At 43.2% G+C, this 19,263-nt stretch overlaps 1 protein-coding gene across 2 annotated transcripts in view; it reads left to right on the forward strand.

Annotated features, from left to right (window-relative positions):
* The window catches only part of shtn1 (shootin 1), a 40,730-nt gene that overhangs the window by 5,716 nt on the left and 15,751 nt on the right, over nt 1–19,263 (forward strand). For both annotated transcript variants that reach the window (XM_026191158.1, XM_026191157.1), the window contains exons 4-6: nt 8,706–8,800; nt 12,891–13,059; nt 16,274–16,371. In XM_026191158.1, the coding sequence (XP_026046943.1) occupies nt 8,706–8,800; nt 12,891–13,059; nt 16,274–16,371 (362 nt within the window). The remainder of the gene's footprint in view (nt 1–8,705; nt 8,801–12,890; nt 13,060–16,273; nt 16,372–19,263) is intronic.

Raw genomic sequence — 19,263 nt, forward strand, 5'->3', positions numbered from 1 at the left:
AGATTTTTTTTTTCTCCCACGTGGATTTTGTTTTCTCCCGTGTCCCTACATTGAGAGAAGCTCAGCTACATTCATGCAGTCAGCCAGCTGGATCTACGGCAGAGTAAGCCCTCGTCTTCATTCCTGCCAAAGCTTTTTCAAGTCAAATGCAGGGACTCAGGTGGCGATCCAAGGATGTTCTAGTGTTGGTTTCTGAACCTGGTTTGGTTGCAATCGTGCTGCTGCTGGAAAGTCCAGTAATTATTAAGGCCTCCATCTGCACATTAGCACGATCACGTTATTCTTCACAAAGGATTTTAAAGACTCAAACACCTGTAAATCAGGTTTCATCAGTTCTGTGGCTGAACCACCGTCTGAGCTCATACTGAGCTTGTGAAGCTCGTCATAAACGTTGCTTATCAAGCTTATCAAGTATAATTTCACTGAACAAGCAGACTTTATGTACAGCAGTATGTACATATTCCAGGTGACTTTTACACAGCCTTAAAGAATGAAAGCAGCGAGTTGTCTGGAAAATAAGTACTTGCTGGTTCAGTGTTGTACCTAAAGACTTCATCAGTCCTCCAGTAACTCTTTGGCATTTTTCTGTTGAAGTCATTTCTCTTGTGAGAAATATTAATGGTGCTTCCACTCGCAGTAAGACTTCCTGCTGTTGTGTGCATCTGCTGCCATCTGTGTCTCTTAAAACTTCTGAAGTTTGAGTCCTGTTATCATGTAAAACAATAATACGGCCAAAGTGTAGGATTAGTTTGATTCATTTGGGCTTAATAATGATCTGGTGGCTCTCTGGCCTCCTGTTGGTGTCACTTACAGCAGGCTTTTTAGGAAGCTCCTGATTTTCAGAAATGGGAGTTTAGTCAGGAGTTTAGTCTGATATACACAAATGTTCCCTCAACGTCTAATTGTCGTATGTCTGGGTAGCTTTGTGTGCCTATAGATGACCTGACGCAGTAAAAGGTACATATTTAAAACATTTCTTTTAGATTTTAGAGCAAAGTCTCGGGACGATCTGTCTCCTGATATTGCTTCTAATGTAATTTGTCACTATTTATTTTAAGATCAAGCTAGCATGATGCTATATAATGTTGAATTGTACCATGCCATTACAGCAGTGTTTCCCAACCACTGGGCCTTGGCACATAGGTGTGTCAGGTGATCCACTGGTGTGCCGTGGACGGTTATCTGGTTCCACCTGATTGGTCCTCTAAGCTATCGGCGTGAGTAACGGGCGGAACAATAACATTCTCTTCCACTAGAGGGCAGTACAACTACCTGCTCTAATTAAATGGGTTTCCAACTGCCAGTAAAACAGAAGAAGACAAAGGAGAAATGACATAATAGTCATGCTGTGAGACAATGCAGCGCGGAATAGCAATAGATAAATATTTGAAAAACAGTAAGTGTGATGCGCAAGGTGGTTGGTGCCTGTCGTGGTGGTAACCCCCGAACCAAATGGTGGACACCAGAGGTGAAGGGAGCCACCAGGCTGAAGAAGGAGTCCTATCGGGCTTGGTTAGCCTGTGGGACTCCGGAGGCAGCCGACAGGTACCGACAGGCCAAGCGGAGTGCGGCTCGGGCAGTGGCTGAAGCAAAAACTCGGGTGTGGGAGGAGTTCAGAGAGGCCATGGAAAAAGACTTTCAGACTGCCTCGAAGAGATTCTGGCAAACCGTCAGGCGTCTCAGGAGGGGGAAGCGGTGCTCTACCTGCACTGTGTATAGTGCTGGCGGAGCGCCGCTGACGTCGACTGAGAAAATTGTCAGGCGGTGGAAGGAATACTTCGAGGACCTCCTCAATCCCACTGACACGTCTTCCGAGGAGGAAGCAGAGTCTGGGGATGAGGTGGATGACCCGCCAATTTCCGGGGGCGAGGTCACTGAGGCAGTTAAACAACTCCTTGGTGGCAGAGCCCCTGGTGTTGATGAGGTCCGCCCCGAGTTCCTGAAGGCTCTGGACGTTGTAGGGCTGTCCTGGTTGACACGTCTCTGCAATGTTGCGTGGAGATCAGGGGCAGTACCTGTGGACTGGCAGACCGGGGTGGTGGTCCCCATCTTTAAGAAAGGGGACCAGAGGGTGTGTTCCAACTACAGGGGGATCACACTCCTCAGACTCCCTGGGAAAGTCTATGCCAGGGTGCTGGAAAGGAGAGTTCTACCACAGTGCTGAATGCCTGAGTCAAATGAGGCTGTGTGCGTGTGTGTCTGCAGTCGAGAATGCTCAGCTGAAGGCCAGCAAAGTCAGTCAGCTCCTGGGACAAAGTCTGGGACCCCCTTTGCTGGTTAGAGAGGACGAAACCAAAGAGTGGAGGAACAACGAGGACAACGGTGGTGGGGGGCAGGGGTCTGCAGCCCCTTCTCACTTTCCCAGCTTACCTGCAGTCACTGCTTCCTTGCAGGTGTCCGTCTCCTTCAGCCTTAGAGACACGAGCAGGAAAATGAGATGAGAGATATAATGCTTAAAAAAAAGTAGTTTTAATTCAGCCAACACTTTCTTGAAATAGAAAAATAATTTTGTTTTGACTTTGAGAGCAATTTGGAGAGTCTCGGTCTGTCAACGTTGTTTTTTTGCATATTTGGTGGACACTTTGGGTTGTTTTGTGTTTGTAAACTTCAGAGAAATAAATGTAGTAATTCAAGGAAAGGAGAGTTCGTCCGCTAGTCGAACCTCGGATACAGGAGGAACAATGCGGTTTTTGTCCTGGTCGCGGAACAGCTCTTTATCCTCTCGAGGATACTTGAGGGTGCATGGGAGTTTGCCCAACCAGTCTACATGTGTTTTGTGGACTTGGAGAAGGCATTCGACCGTGTCCCTCGGGGTGTCCTGTGGCAGGTGTTGCGGGAGTATGGGGTGTCTGGCCCATTGCTACGGGCCATTCGATCCCTATACAACCGTTGCAAGAGCTTGGTTCGCATTGCCAGCAATAAGTCGGACTCGTTCCCGGTGGGTGATGGGCTCCGCCAGGGCTGCCCTTTGTCTCCGGTTCTGTTCATAATTTTCATGGACAGGATTTCTAGGCGCAGCCAAGTGGCGGAGGGCTTTCACTTTGGTGGCCTCAGAATCTCATCTCTGCTTCTCGTGGATGATGTGGTTCTGTTGGCTTCATCAGGTGAGGGCCTCCAGCTCGCATTGGAACCATTCGCAGCCGAGTGTGAAGCAGCGGGAATTAGAATCAGCACCTCCAAATCTAAGGCCATGGTCCTCAGCCGGAAAAGGGTGGAGTGCCCACTTCGGGTCGGGGATGAGTTCCTGCCCCAAGTGGAGGAGTTCAAGTATCTCGGGGTCTTGTTCGTGAGTGATGGGAGAAGGGAGCCGGAGATCAACAGACGATCAACAGACTGGTCCGTCGTGGAGAAGAGAGAGCTGAGTGTAAAAGCGAAGGGAGGTCTGGGCCTCTTTGCTTAGGCTGCTGCCCCCGCGACCCGGCCACGGATAAAGCGGAAGAAGATGGATGAATGGATGGATGGATGGCTCCAAAAGGATGGGAAACACTGCTCTATGGTACAAAATAGACATGACAGGTTGAACATTAGTCTCTGCAGGGGTACAGGTATTTAGTGGCTAGTAAAAGTCCAACATGCAATCTCACACACACAGCATTACAGTGAGTTTGTTTACATTGTTTGTATTATAAAATGACACCAAAAGCATGAAAAAATCTGATTGAAGAACAAAGACTGATGACAGATAGGAGCACAGTGAGGTATGGGACATTAGCAGGAACATGATATCTCTGTTAGGGCTGCCACAAACGATTATTTTGATAGTCAACTAGTCACCGATTATTTTTGCGATTAGTCGACTAATCAGATCATCATCCATTGGACGTACAGCGTACAGCTTATTGCACCAGCAGCATCTGCTCTTATATAACTATCATTAGCTTACAGCTTTAAGCTTTTAAGGTGCTAACTAAAAATAAAGACAAGATGATAGTTTATTCAATTTTAATGAAATTTGCAGATTGTTTCGGTGAAGTTTAATAAACTCCTTGCTATCTAAAATATAACAGGACACCGGAGTATATTCTCCAGCATCTCACACTTCTGATAATCAGCTGTCTGCTTGACGTTTATTCAGCTGTGTAAAAACTATAACTTTAATCTCAGCCAAACCGATTTACTCAGGAACAAATAAAATACTAAAGAAAGCCAAACAATAACATTTTAATTTATCTAAGTGACTCATATATCATGTTTAACCTCAGTAGCGAAAGACGGCGGTGGGTTTGAAAACGATCTGCAGGGAGTCCGGTGTTCTCACGGCTCTAGTTAGCCTAGCCCCCGGCTAGCTATCGAGCTAGTGGGTAACAGACGTCTCCGAAAACGTCGGAGCACTTTTGAAAATATGCGGTGTCCTGATAAACTGAGCAGATATTTGAGGTTTACACAGCTACATTCTCGCCTGAAAATATGTTAAACATTTATTTTGTGACCCAGAAAGAATAATAAGAGTAATATTAAAACTAACTAGCTACCGCCATTGTTAGAAACTGAGCAGGGCCCCGCTATGAATTCTGGGACACAGCTTCTTCTTCTTCGGGGTTTAACGGCAGCTGGCATCCTTGTACATGCAGTGCTGCCATCTTCTGTTTCAGTCCGTTATTACACTCTTAAATCCTGCTACTTATTCCTGCGTCTTTTGGGATCTTACAAAGCTTCAAACGACGCGTCGACTATTAAATCAGTCGTCGACGATTTTGATAGTTGACGTAATCGTGACTAGTCGACTAATCGTGGCAGCCCTAATCTCTGTCACTCACACTTGGAAAAGTTAGCTGCAGGCTAAACTAACGGGCCTATTTACCAGTAAGATGGCGCACTGTAATAAATTTATGTTGTTTGAAAATGATTGCAGCTGTGGAAATACGAGCCTGGATACAGATAATGGCACGTGAGCGGCACCCTTGCATCCCCAGCTCCTTTTCTGAGCTTTTAATCGCTTCCCGGGATTGCAAACACATTTCAGGTGCTCCGCTGCACCATTCAATTGATTTTCCTTACAGGTTGCTATGACCACTTTAGTGGAGACAGAATTTGAAATGGGGCACCACATGTCAAAGGAAGGAGCAAATAGTTTGTCTTTGTAGCCATGACAGTTGTGTGGATTTTCATCTGAATAATTCTGGCCTGTACTCATGTATTCAGTGATTCTCCAGCCAAAACACATATTGTGTTTGACTTACGCGTTAATAGAGGCTGCCTGACTGTGCCAAGCAGCTGCATATTAGGACCTATTACGTGATTTCATAGCTCTTAGAAAATTGCTCCTATTCACAACGAAACGGCTGGGGGTGGGGCAGAAGTGTTGGGTGGGTGGTGGGTGGAGGGGAGCGGGGGCTGTGGGAGGATGTGACGAAAAGCCCCCAACACACAATCGTGCCTTTTCAATTGGCGATGGCAAGGTTGATGACAACATGACCATTGTGTTATAATGATAACACCACAAAGGCATCTGCCCCCCTCATCAAGGCTTCGCAGCGGCTGCAGATACAATTTAATTCACTGCTCCGTTGACGGCGCTGATACCATTATGTAGCACGTCGGCACAGGGGTAATCACTGTCGTTCCTGAGAGCGGGATGAAAAAAGACAAGCGTGAAAAAGAGGGGGGGAAAGATGGAGGGACAATGATGGGGAGGCTGAAACTTACAATTAAGAATGCCAATTGTGATGTGTCAGAGCCCCCTGTGGACTCGTGCTCATATACTTGCAACGCTTCCAGCGCTGTTTATTTACCATGGCTACCAGTAATTATAATTAACACGTCATTTAGTTCGAGGCGCCCTCTCGTAGGTTGCCGAGTCTGGACAGCGACAGAGAAGAGGCTGAGGAAGAAAACTGGCAGCTAAGTGCTATTGAGCGCCTGATACGGAGGACGGCAGAGTGGATATCGCAGAGCGCTGACGTTCATCAACTTCTTAATTAGGTGTCACCGGGGGGAAGGAATTGCCCACGGCAGTGGCACTAATGCTTAATTTCTCCCTCACTCAGCTGTAATGTTTAATTAGTTAAGTGGCAGGGCAGTCTTTAGGGTGTTCTTCTCCTACCGAGGTACGATTGCAGCTTGAAACGTTGCTGTTTGGAGTTTCGTCAGATTTTGTTCCCAATGTTTTACTAAAACTGTTTAATCACAGAGTTTCATATTGACAGTGAATCGGACGGCTGCATGTTCAGTTACACTCATAAATCACCTTCAGTGTCTTTAGTGGTGCCAGGGTGTTGTCACTGGGTTTACGCTCTGCTGTACAGGTCAAACCTTTTCTCTGCATCGATAATCTGACCTTTACTATTCATCCACACTTTATTTTTACTGCCTGGAAGCTTTGAACACACAACAAACATGACAAAAGACAGACGCCAAACAGGTTTCATGTAAAACTTTCAAATTAAGACTAAAGTATGTACAACGTGGGACACAAACTATTTTATTCTTAAAAGTCTCGTTTTGGGGGGTTTGACACATTTCCTGTAATCATCCCTGCTGCAGGCAGCTTCTGCCAACTACAGCTCCCACAGACCCTCTTGACTCTACATCCAGGTAACTGTCGACATGTTTACATTATTCAGAGCACATTTATATTTGTATGAATGAAAACTTGAAAACCCAAAGGAAAAAGGTAAGTGTGCTGAGATTGTTTTTAGTGTTTCTGGCTTGTTTTCAGGACTTTGCCTCACAGATCAAACCAGACATGATCAAAAAAGCAGAACGGAAACAAAAGAAGAATAAAACTCCTTAAAAGCTCATACAGTTCAAATAAAGACAGAGGCATTGTATCTGGCCTTTATAAGGGATTAACAAATATGAAATTACACTCGACCCTATATATCAAAACAAAATGGGAAATGGAGGGAGGAATAGAGATAAAGGAGGACAACAATATGGACATACATATGGAAATGTAGCAGCTCGCAGAGCTGGAGGGAATTTGGGTGGAAAAGCCTGATAAGATATTTTATTCCACCTCACCAAAAATCTCACTATGAAGGTAACCCGCACAAATCACTATCATATTTTCTGGGACTGTCATGTTATTAAAACGTATTGTAAGGGGATACATGCAGCAATACGAGAGATATTTGGAGGTTATTTACCTTTGGGAAGTAAAACTTTATTTTTTGGACTTATCAGAAGGATGGACAAAGAACGATAAATACTTGTTTAATATTTTACTGGCAGCAGGTAAAAAAGCCATCACAGAAAAATGGCTTTCTCCTGAGAGCCCAGCTATGAACATGTGGATGGACATCACAATGGACATTTACAGGATGGAGAACAGGCCAGCAGATATGAACTATAAGAGGACCTGTTTGTATCACGATGGAAGAAATGGATGGACTATATAAAAAAACGCAGGCCAGATTTTGATTTTGACTGTGTTAAGTACTAGAAGATATATTAGAGGATATATTAGTTATATTAATGGTAGTAAAATCTCACTCCCTACATGCCTGTTTTCTTTCTTTCTTTTTCTGTTTTGCTCCCTTTTTTCTCTTTCCCTCCTTTTGTATGGATATTTTAGTTGTTTAAAAAGAGAAAAAAGCAAAAATACATGTAACAAATTGTTGAAGCTGATGGTTTTGTACAGTTATTCCTAAATGTCAATTAAAGAAAAGAAAACGAAAACTCCAGCAATGTTAGCTTAACTGCTATTGTTACATAGAAGCAGTGTGCAGTGAAAGCTTTCCCACGCTCCTCTCTGCTGTGTAAGCTCCTGCTTTCTCCACCAAACATGGCCTGTGTGGATTTTTACATGAGTCGGGACCAGCGTTAAACCCAGAACGCAGTTAGCGGTAAATGTGTTGGTCATGTATTTCCTTTGCCATTGTCATAGGTAATATCAATTAAAAATCACTTCTTGTCACCATTTAGTAAAGAATTAAATGTTCCCACCCGGGCTGAGGTGTAGCATCACACGTCATGACTCGTAAAGAGAAGCTCATGTCCACCCTTGAAATACTTGCACAACACTCCCCTTTATTAATATTCTGGTTCTCTATCCTTTTCCTCGTCTATTCAATCAGACACGGATGAAGAAAATAAAAAACGGGGTAAATAATCTGAATATGAGCTCATAAATAAATATGAGGTTCGGTGTAAAGTCTCATTCTAATGAGGTCATTCAGTGCTGAGGTGTCGAGTGTTACGGCGCTCTCGTCAGCTGCAGGGATGCATCGTCCTTTAGAAAAACCTAATTGTTGTCTTTGTTTCCATCACGACCTTTTGTTCATGAGTTGATGTTAAAGTTCTTCTTCACATGAGTACAGCCTTTCATATTTCATCAATACTAATGACTCGTTTGTAAAATTCACACATATGCTTTGTTTAAACACTGACTTGTGTTTTTTAATAACCTGTTGTCCTCATAACCGAGTCTGTGAGGTGCTGGAGACAGCAACACCCAGAAAAATATTAATAGCTATTAATACATTTGACAGTCATGCTATTTAATACAAACACTAACTCTAACATACAAAACGGATGATGAGCTTTTAAAACAGCATCGTAACAAATGTATCCAATAGTGTGTAAGCTTAGAATTTAACAACCACGTGTAACACTGAAAGATATTAGTCATGAAATTCCCTCACATCGGTGTTGTAGGATGTGATGTTTGTCATATTTTACTATTTTTATTTGTTCTGTTACGTGAAACTGAAAAAGCCGTTTCCCGTCTTTCCTTTCATCTTGTCTTTTTCTGTGTTTTCCAGTCTCTCAGATGGTCATTGAAGAGGTCAGCGCCATCCAGGAGAACCTGGAGATTGAGCGAACGTGCAGAGAAAGTGCTGAAGCGCTGGCCTCCAAGGTACAGTTGACCTTACGTTAAATCAGATCTGAACTAATTTCCTATGCGTGCTCAGATTCAGTTTCACATTTACTAAAACAGTGTCATTAAAGTAAAACAAGAGAAGAATAAAGTAATAAAATAATGTTGGTTTAAACCGGCTTTCCTAAGTGAATGTTAGAGTCCAATCAGCCATTTGTGATGACATTATCTGAGCGCAGGGTTACAATCACAGCGCTCTCTGGTCCTCTGCCGCCGCCCCTGTCCCCACGGCTCAGTGTAGAAAATTGTGTTGGATTCTTCTGATTCACAGCACAATTTTTTGGAGTCCTTGCCAAAATGCGAGTTGTGATTGAAAGTGGGGGAGTCTGGCACATAGTGATTTTGCAGCCCACTGGTGCTGAACTTATCACAGTAATCATTTCTCATTCAATTTCTGCACAAAAGCCCTCAGAGTCCACCTGGTTGGACGCGAGTGTGGACAGTTGGAGACTGAGGAAGAATTACAGTGAAGGTGGGCTTTTTCATCAGAGTAGGTCATCTGCTAATCGCGAGGTTGCTGGTTCGATCCCAAATATCCTTGGGCAAGGATAACCCCGAGTTTCATCCACGGGAGTGTGACTGTGTGTGAACGTTGGATAAAAAGCACTTAAGCACAGAAAAGGCGCTCGTGTGAATGAGTGACTGCTGCGCTTTGAGTGCTTCAGGGGAAGAATCAGTCCATTTACACACTGATCATCTGCTGACATTATCACTTACTCATTTGTTCACTTAATTACTTAATTGTGTCTCTATGTTTAAAAGGTTTTTTAACCTCTAAACCAGCAAATAACAAATGAAATTATTACTAGTGTCATTTGAGTATTAAAATATTTGATGTTAATGTTACATCAGGTCTATATGTTTATATTAAAGGAGTTTTACTGCACTGAGCAGTAGACAGATATTCTTATTGATCATAGAAATCTTGTGTTTCAGCAGTGGCCATGAAACATATCTGACTCCTTGTGTTTGCTGACCCCCGCGAGTCCTGCTCGCCTCCTCATGAGTAGCTCAGGGTGACAAAGATAAGGTGGATGATATTGTCCCACCTCAGGTGATCAACAGTTCCTATGATTAAGGATCAGCTCAGCTTCTGTCATCTGCTGTAACAGGCCAACTATGCCTCCCTGATGAAACTTTACCAAAGATCAGTACCAGCTGTGTTACCACAGGAAGCCTGGAGCTTAAATCGCACAGCACACTTACCAACCGTAGCAAATATGATACAGATATGATAGAAATTAAAACTTGCCTATGCAAATATTGAATTTTTACATTAGTCAAATATTCAATCAAAAGTTCAGAACATGTCTGTGAAGGTTCTCAGTCATCCAGGTCATCGTAGTCTAAGGAGCTTGGAAAGAAAAGCGTCTGGACTTCTTTAAGTTGCTTGAAGACGTTTCACCTCTCATCCCAGAAGCTTCTTCAGTTCTGAACTGAAGAAGCTTCTGGTAGAGTTAGAATTGTGACTCTACCGTTTTTAAGTAGCCTTTTCTCTCCAGATTCATGAAGCACTGTTGATAAACAGACTTCTATAACTTTACTAGTCAAATAAAATAAATCTATTCCAGTTGCATTAACAGCAGTAACCAGCGGTTACCAGGAGTCCAGCTTTAGAAAGTTGAGATATTTACAACTATTAAATTGGTCAAGTGAAGCTTGAGCCCCTCCCAGAGTAGAAAAAGGTAATAAAAGTGAGTATGAGGTAATAAAAGTGCTGCTGAGTCTCCACATGAGCTACGAGGCTCACGAGCAGCTGCAGTACGTAGATTTGCACTGCAGCATCTGAAGTAGGTGTTTCTCTAACTAGTCGTATACAAGCTGCCTTTCTTCCTAATTTACTTTTTAAATTTTGTTTTGTAAAATAAACGTTTCAAAGATGAACAGCATACTTTGGAACTAATGACAGAGAATCAGATGTGACAAACTGTATTTGTCTTGAAATGTTGTCCAGGATTATTGTGAATCCCACTTGCAGCTGACTGAGCACAGAACAGACATCATGTTTCAGGCTTTGTCCAGTGAAGCGGCTGCTAACAGCTAGCACTGTGCTATTTCAGGAAGGAATTATGATTTCTGGCTAAAAGGCTGCTTGGTCTAAGTAACGACTCTCCTTCAGGCTTTATTTGATGTGCTCGCTTTGCTTCACTAACGGCTTCTTTCTTCATATAAAGCGACGTCCATAACCAGACACTCCCAGTGCTGTGGGTGTGTGGGGCGGACAGCAATAGTCCTTAGCTATTTCAAAGAATAAATCCATTTATTAATTATTAACTTACTTATGTTAAAAGCATCACGTTTGTTCACCATAAATCCATAAGCAGAGTACAGTCTGAGTCTGAAACATTACGCTGGCCTTTCAGCAGCAATACTCCAAAGTCACCATTCCTGTGCACACTGTGTTAACGTGGGTTTATTACTCATTTGCATTTAAATCAGAGCTGGAACACACCACGACGGCAAGTTAAACTCTATGTTAATTTCTGTCCCCAATGATGGTAATTTTGCACAACAAATATCTCCAAGGCCGCTCTGAAAGAAGCCAAAGTTTAGAGCAATTCTTTAACTCGTCAACATTTTGATTTAAAAGCAGCTGGAGGGGGTTAGCAATTTACAACCAGTCAGAGGAGAATGTGGCTTTGATGCTTAATGTTTTTGTGTTGCTGTATGATCAAGGCTGTGACTTTGTAATGGCAACCTCCAAAGACAGCGCTAGCCGACTGTTATGTCAGCCTCGAGTCATCTAAGTATGTAATTTTAGATGTACATCTTTCACCGATTGTAGATTATTATCAGAAGAATGTGATTCCATGTTATGTATTGTTGATTGCATTTCAGAAAAAAAGCTGTCGTCTGAAGGGTGTCATCAAAAGATGGAATTGCTGCAATCCGCTCTCACCGGGATGCCATTAATAAATGCTTCTTTCATGGCTCCTGTTTTCTATTTCCTTTACTTTTTTCTTCCCTTTAGGGGCTTTTCTTCCTTCAGGTGACATCAAGAAGCGTGCATAAGAGGCATCAGTCCCACAGCCATGGCTTTCATTCATGCTTTACTTACCACTGGTCTCCTTAATTCATATATATAAGTATATAAATATATATAATGCTAATAAAGTATAATGTTTCAACAGAGAAGCACACACTCCTGTAGCAATGATTATAACGGAGTGTGAAAATATTAACAGCTAAAATGAATTGTTATTCCTACTACAGTGGTGCTGCCATGTTGTACTGCAGGTCTGTGAGTGGACTGTCCGAGTTGTGTTTATGTTCTTTAGATGTTGGTGGTCTACAGTCTACTGTCTACTTGTATAAAACCCATGAATGCTTTGTTACCAGGACAGTTTACTGCAGCTAGGACATGCAGCACATTAGAAGATATTGTTTTAATAGAAGTATCAGTACTTTGGTGAAAACAAGCAAAATATGATTTGAGCTCAACTTTGTTTCCTGTAAAATGAATTTGCCACCGATTATGTGAAACGATGAAGACGTGACTAAAGTGCAAATGTTCAAAGCATTTCTACACATAGCATCAGCTGTTGCATTTATGGGCATATTTATGTTCATGAAGGTCTCTCTGTGGAACTTGGTAATCCTTGAAATGTGTTCTTGAGTTGGTTTGATGTTGTGAAGGAGTTTTTCTTAACTAAGAGAAGAATTTTGCTCTAATCTATTTGAGCTGCCTCCTGTGGTCTCAGATGTTTTGCTCTTGCTGAGTTTGGCACTGCAATCTGTGTTCGAGCCCAGCGATGGCCTACTGTCCTCACTGTCCTCACTGTCCAGTTAAAATGCCATGAAACAGCTTGTCAGTCAGTCCAGTTACTCTTGAGAAAACGTGAAATAATGTATTCAGATGGCTGTATTTCCTAAATATTTAATGCAATACTTTTGTATTGCATTAAATACAAAATACTTTTGTATTTAATTAATGTTAAAAGTCCACTTTGCTGGTGTGCAAGGGCACCAAAAACTTATGGACTTGACTGCAGGTGTGTTGAACTTCAGTTGGTGTCTTTATGATCTTATTCTGACAGTACATTACACTTCCTTTGCCTGCATGCTACAGCTGGACAGGCAGAACCGCTCTCTGAAGAGGAAGAGTATGATGTTGCTGTCTCACATCAGCCCTGAGACCATCGCTGACATCGACCTCAATGATGAAGCAGAAGAGAGTGAGGACCTGCATGCATCGAGCCACGACTGCCTGTCTCCTCAGTGCTGCACCTCCACCTCAGGTACCGTAGAAAGTAAAGCCTACACTGTGCTGACAGACCTCACCTACAGCATTCATTCATTCACCAAAGAGTATTTGAACACAAGAATGTGTTCACTGGTCACAAGGAGAGCTGTGAAAGCACTTGTGCACTGGTACATTTACTTGCATCTGCTGGCAGTGATAAGTTACTGCAAAGACAAACTCTGGGTTAGAAGATGGATGAATGAAGAAGGGAATGTACCACTGAGGTGAAATCTAGTTTGGAATCCATGTGCTTTGTGTTTGACTCTTCATTTTACAAGGACTTTACTCAAAGTCTTCACGTGGCACATAGTTTCTCACATATTTGAATGAGTGGAAATCAAATTACCTGGATTCTAGAGGTAATGGTTCGGTCGTGTTTATGGAGCGGACCCAAAAGCAGACGAAAAGTAACAAAGAGAGAGACGTTTTATCGGACTGAATGCCAACAAACAAAAACACGAAGCAAAACAAGAGAACTGAAACCTAAACTGGGAAAACTAAACGAACTCTGTAAACTGTGGCAGGAGACATGAAACACGTAGACGGGGAATAACCCCGAGCATGAACAGTGGTAACAAAACACTCAGACGACCTGACACTGAGGACTTAAACACAGGAGGGGAAGGAGGGAAGTAGAATGAAGCATGACGCCACAGGGGAAACAAAACTAAACACACTGAGCAGGGGAACAATGGACCTTTCAAAATAAAACAGGAAACATGGAGATGCAGACATGACGAAGCGACAAACATCAACCAGACTAAAACTCAACTAAGACAAACTAATATGCCAGAATTTTTCTCATTAATCAGAAATATGCAATAACTCAACTACATCCTTAACAAGAATAAAACATGATTCTAACATAAGAAGTCAAGAACAGAAAAAACAAACTCAAGATGCTGGGTCTCAGACCCCGACAGGTTTAAGCCCGCCCCATTGCCACGTCCATCACAGTGTGAAATTTAGCTTCACCAAAAATTCAATTTACAGATGACATGAAGAGTATAACGTCTACACCCTTAGAGTAAAAAAATATTAGGTGTGTTGCGCACGTGTGCATAAAATAACTGGCAGATGTCCTGAGAGTTTTCAGCTGACTGAAGTTCAGCACTGCAGACGTATTTTCTCCTCCAGCTGCCTCTGGCTCACGTCATGGTCAGTTCCTTTAGTCAAACAGTAATTATACCTCCGGTGATAATGGATTTATACTCGATGATGCTTTTCCATTCATGTCGTTGGCATTAAAAGGGACAGATAATCATGTCATTTGCAAATAATATGCTGTGATACAGGCAATACTGAAATAAGTTGACTTTTGCAAAGATTGTGGGCTTATTATCTTGAAAATTCATAATTGCATGTTAATGGACAGCTAGTCAAAGCAGCCCCTGTGATGAAACACCAGATATTTGGCTACAGACTTCTGTAGATCCCAGCCAAACAAACGAGCTCTCGTAGGTTCTGAGCTAAGTACATCACACCGATTGTGTTCATCTGTTCAAATCATTTTCAGTATTTCGCTTGAAAATTTTATGACACGAAATCCTCGTTCTGCTCACCAGAAGGCAATCCATCTGTACCTGAAACAGCTTTTGGTGTCAGCGACCTTCTTCTGCTTAAGTACCCTGTTTAAATGTCTCAGACTGTTCCTGCTGTGAGCTGTTTGTATTAACACGTCTTTATTTCAAGATTTATTCCATTTGTCACATTTTTGGACACGTACAGTTCTTAACCAACGTATCGGCACAGCACAGGTTTAAGCCACAGCTGCACTAAATTAAACTAAAAGAGTATTTTTTAATGGTTAAACTCACCACTAAAGCTCAACATGATCCTTTTAATGCTGAAATATAATGTTTTTATGTTGTCCATGAAATTTAAGATTTGTTGTTTTACAAAAAGTGGAAAAAATAAGAAAGCCCATATATATATATATATATATATATATATATATATATATATGGAAGACAGCACAGAGGCACTAATCATGGCAGCACAAGAACAAGCTCTGAGCACAAGATCCATAGAGGCTGGGGTCTATCACACCAGGCAAGACCCCAGGTGCAGGCTGTGTAAAGATGCCCCAGAGACAATCCAGCACATAACAGCAGGGTGTAAGATGCTAGCAGGCAAGGCATACATGGAACGCCATAACCAAGTGGCCGGCATAGTGTACAGGAACATCTGTGCCGAGTATAACCTGGAAGTCCCGAGGTCAAAATGGGAGATGCCCCCAAGGGTGGTGGAGAATGACCGAGCTAAGATCCTGTGGGACTTCCAGATACAGACGGACAAAATGGTGGTGGCTAACCAACCGGACATAGTGGTGGTAGACAAACAGAAGAAGACGGCCGTAGTGATCGATGTAGCGGTTCCGAATGACAGCAATATCAGGAAGAAGGAACACGAGAAGCTGGAGAAATACCAAGGGCTCAGAGAAGAGCTCGAGAGGATGTGGAGGGTGAAGGTAACGGTGGTCCCCGTGGTAATCGGAGCACTAGGTGCGGTGACTCCCAAGCTAGGCGAGTGGCTCCAGCAGATCCCGGGAACAACATCGGAGATCTCTGTCCAAAAGAGCGCAGTCCTGGGAACAGCTAAGATACTGCGCAGGACCCTCAAGCTCCCAGGCCTCTGGTAGAGGACCCGAGCTTGAAGGATAAACCGCCCGCAGGGGCGTGCTGGGTGTTTATATATATATATATATATATATATATATATATATATATATATATATATATATATATATATATATATATATATATATAAATATATAAAAGTTCTGCAGTGCTGAACTTCAAAAAAGGAAGTTTTAGTGGTTAAAGCGCTAAAGTCCAGGGCGCCGACTCAAAGAAGCATTCTTATTTGACTCATAAGTTCTAATAAAGTTTTAGTTTCAGAGACAATTTTGACAAAGTTTGAAGTATTTGTGTTTTCTTGTTTGTATGACAGCTGGTCTCGTACATTTGTTAGGCACGGTCTATAAGCACAAACTAAAAAACGAGAATGTAACACCAGTATGAATGAATTACTCTGTTTCAATCATTTGGTATTATTTGGTAGACTAGAACTGATCAGCGTTTCAAAGAGGTTTGGCTCTACATAATAAATGTTCTTATTTGACGAAACAAACACAGGTTAACCCACAGAATGTCACAGTTGTACAGTCAGTGCACAACAACATTGTTTAACTGTGCTGCTTTTTTTAGTGCTGCAAAATAAGTTGGAAATGACAGTTAAGGAGAAAAATCAAGCACTCTCTGATCTTGAGGCAGTAAGAGAACTACTGAGGGCGACCAAGGAGGAAGTAAGTATTTAATATTTCTTTTTCCCTGTTGTGAATACTTTGGCCAGCAAGCGTGTGAATGCAGATTCCCAGTTCTTAGTAGTGAATATGTGCAAAATGTGTCCCTGCATTGTTGTTTCCTAACAATAATAACAGTGACACATTAGCACGGAGGACAGAAAGGGATCCACTGTGTGTGCAGCTGCACTTTGCATGGCAGAGGTTTGTCATGTGCTGCCGCATCTCTGTTTTGCTGCAGTCGAGAGGGAACACACAACGAGTCACATTTAAGGCAGGTGTGCACTGTAAGTTAAATGTTAGGACCATGTCTGTGGTCAAACTGTGGTCATAAATATTTTGTGCTTGTAAATCAAATGCTTAGTTGTGAACTGAGTTTTGTAACCTTTAAACATGTTAAAATGTTATGTTTGTGCTTCTATAGATGAGAATTTGTGTTTGTAAAAGTATTTACATGAGTTACAGTGTTGTTTGCATAGGTCTACGTGTAAAACTCTGCGCTCTGGTTCCCTGGATGTGTGACAGTTTCAACTTACTTCATGTGTTTTAACATTACGCTCAACAAATCTACAAACTAAACCTACCAGAAAAAGTCAGATTTGTGTTGGGCTGATTATTTGTTGCAAAAAAGCTACTTGATAATAAATATTATACTGTTGCAAAGCCTTTTTATTTCCTCTTAAATGGAACCACATTTGTAAGAAAAATTGCATTTTTGGGTTGAGCAGCAGAGTTGAGTCTGTGGGTCATGCCCATGAAAAACTTGACAAATCGTCTGAGCCAATGCCAAACCGCTAATGTATAACAAACACAACCACACTGACTGAAATGCTGGTTGAAGAAATGGGAAGCCACCCCACAGCAGAGTGTGACCAGGCTGCTGATCAACATGAGGAGGAGCTGCTAGACTGTTGTGGCTGTGTATGGCTCCTCCACATGCTGCTCAGGCCCCTGTTTGTCAATGAATAAATTGTTAAATTGCCAATAGGTCTTGTTTCTCCTCCGAAGTACGAATTTTGACCCGATTTTTCTTCCTTTCAGCTGATTGGTCAATGTCATGTCAATCACAAATGAAACAATCCAATCAGAGAACAGATGGGTTTGGCTGTCGGAGGGGTGCTTTACGGAGCTGCAGGTCCTGGAAGGATAAATGCTCTTTTACATGCCAGCCCAGCGTTTTCCTTCATCACCACGAAGGAAAACAGTCTGTGCGTGTCCGAGTCCGATGAATTTTGTGTCACAGGTTTACGAGCTCACACAGGGACCTCCAGAGACTTTAACGGCTCTGTGGACCTCGAGAAGGAGCAGCATTGTGGAAATGACACAGTCTTCACTAGTATGTAGGAAGACACCAGTAGTAGGATAGTTACAAAGCTTTCTTCGTTGTGAATGAGCGATACATGTTTTTATTGAACATTTGAAGATAAAACAACAGTAACTCCTGTAGAGGACATAAAGTCAGAGACAGAAACAACAAGGAGCAGGCGCATCTAGTACACGCAGAGCTGCAGCAAGAAAACGACAGCGCAGCGGCCAGCGCAACAAATTTTGCGCTCTCAGTTAGAAGTGAATGCGTCTGCTGTGAAAGGACCTTCATGCTGTGACTCACAGCAATGGTCCCGGGTCAGCCCTGACTTTGTGTTAAGGTAATACTAAAGTATTAATGGTATTTCTAACCACTGATATACCAAAACTTTATCCTTTCAACAGCTACCAAAAGTTAGGGAACCTAGCTGCTATGGGACATTCATATGTTCTACCCTTCCAGGACCTGAAGCTCAGTAAAGCACCCCTCCGACAGCCAAGATCTTCAACCCACACCTCCGGCAGAGCTTCACCAGCAGTCTGAGGGAGACTGAGGACATTGAGTCTGAATGGACCATGTTCAGCATCTCCACTGTCGAAGCCACTGCAATAAGCTGTGGCCGCAAGGCAGTTGGTGCCTGTCGTGGTGGTTATTCCCAATCCAAATGGTGGACACTCGAGGTGACAGGTGCCACCAAGCTGAAGAAGGAGCCCTACCAGGCTTGGTTAGCCCGTGGGACTCCGGAGGCAGCTGATAGGTACTGACAGGCCAAGCTTAACGCGGCGTGGGTGGTGGCTGAAGCAAAAACTCGGGTGTGGGAGGAATTTCGGAGAAGCCAAGGAAAAAGACTTTTGGATTGCCTCGAAGAGATTCTGGCAAACCATCAGGCAACTCAGGAGGGAAAAGCAGTGCTCTACCTGCACTGTGTATAGTGCAGATGGAGCGCTGCTGACGTCGACTGAGAAAATTGTCAGGCAGTGGAAGGAATACTTCGAGGACCTCCTTAATCCCACTGGCACGTCTTCCATGGAGGAAGCAGAGTCTGGGGATGAGGTGGATGGCTCACCTATCTCTGCGAGGTCACTGAGGCAGTTAAACAACTCCTTGGTGGCAGAGCCCCTGGTGTTGATGAGGTCCGCCCCAAGTTCCTGAAGGCTCTGGATGCTGTAGGGCTGTCTTGGTTGACACGTCTCTGCAATGTTGCGTGGAGATCAGGGGCACCACCTCTGGATGGGCAGACCAGGGTTGTGGTCCCCATCTTTAAGAAGGGGGACCGGAGGGTGTGTTCCAAAAGGGTGGAGTGCCCACTCCAGATCAGGGACGAGTTCCTGCCCCAAGTGGAGGAGTTTAAGTATCTCGGGGTCTAGTTCGTGAGTGATGGGAGAAGGGAGCCGGAGACTGACAGACAGATTGGTGTGGCAGCCGCAGTGATGTGCAGTCTGTTGTGGTGAAGAGAGAGCTGAGTGTAAAACTGAAGCTTTCAATTTACCGGTCGATCTACGTCCCTACCTTCACCTATGGCCACGAGTTGTGGGTAGTGACCGAAAGAACGAGATCGCGGATACTAGTGGTGGAAATGGGCTTCCTCC

Source organism: Astatotilapia calliptera, chromosome 13 (genome assembly GCF_900246225.1).
Source record: "Astatotilapia calliptera chromosome 13, fAstCal1.2, whole genome shotgun sequence".
Classification (NCBI taxonomy): domain Eukaryota; kingdom Metazoa; phylum Chordata; class Actinopteri; order Cichliformes; family Cichlidae; genus Astatotilapia; species Astatotilapia calliptera.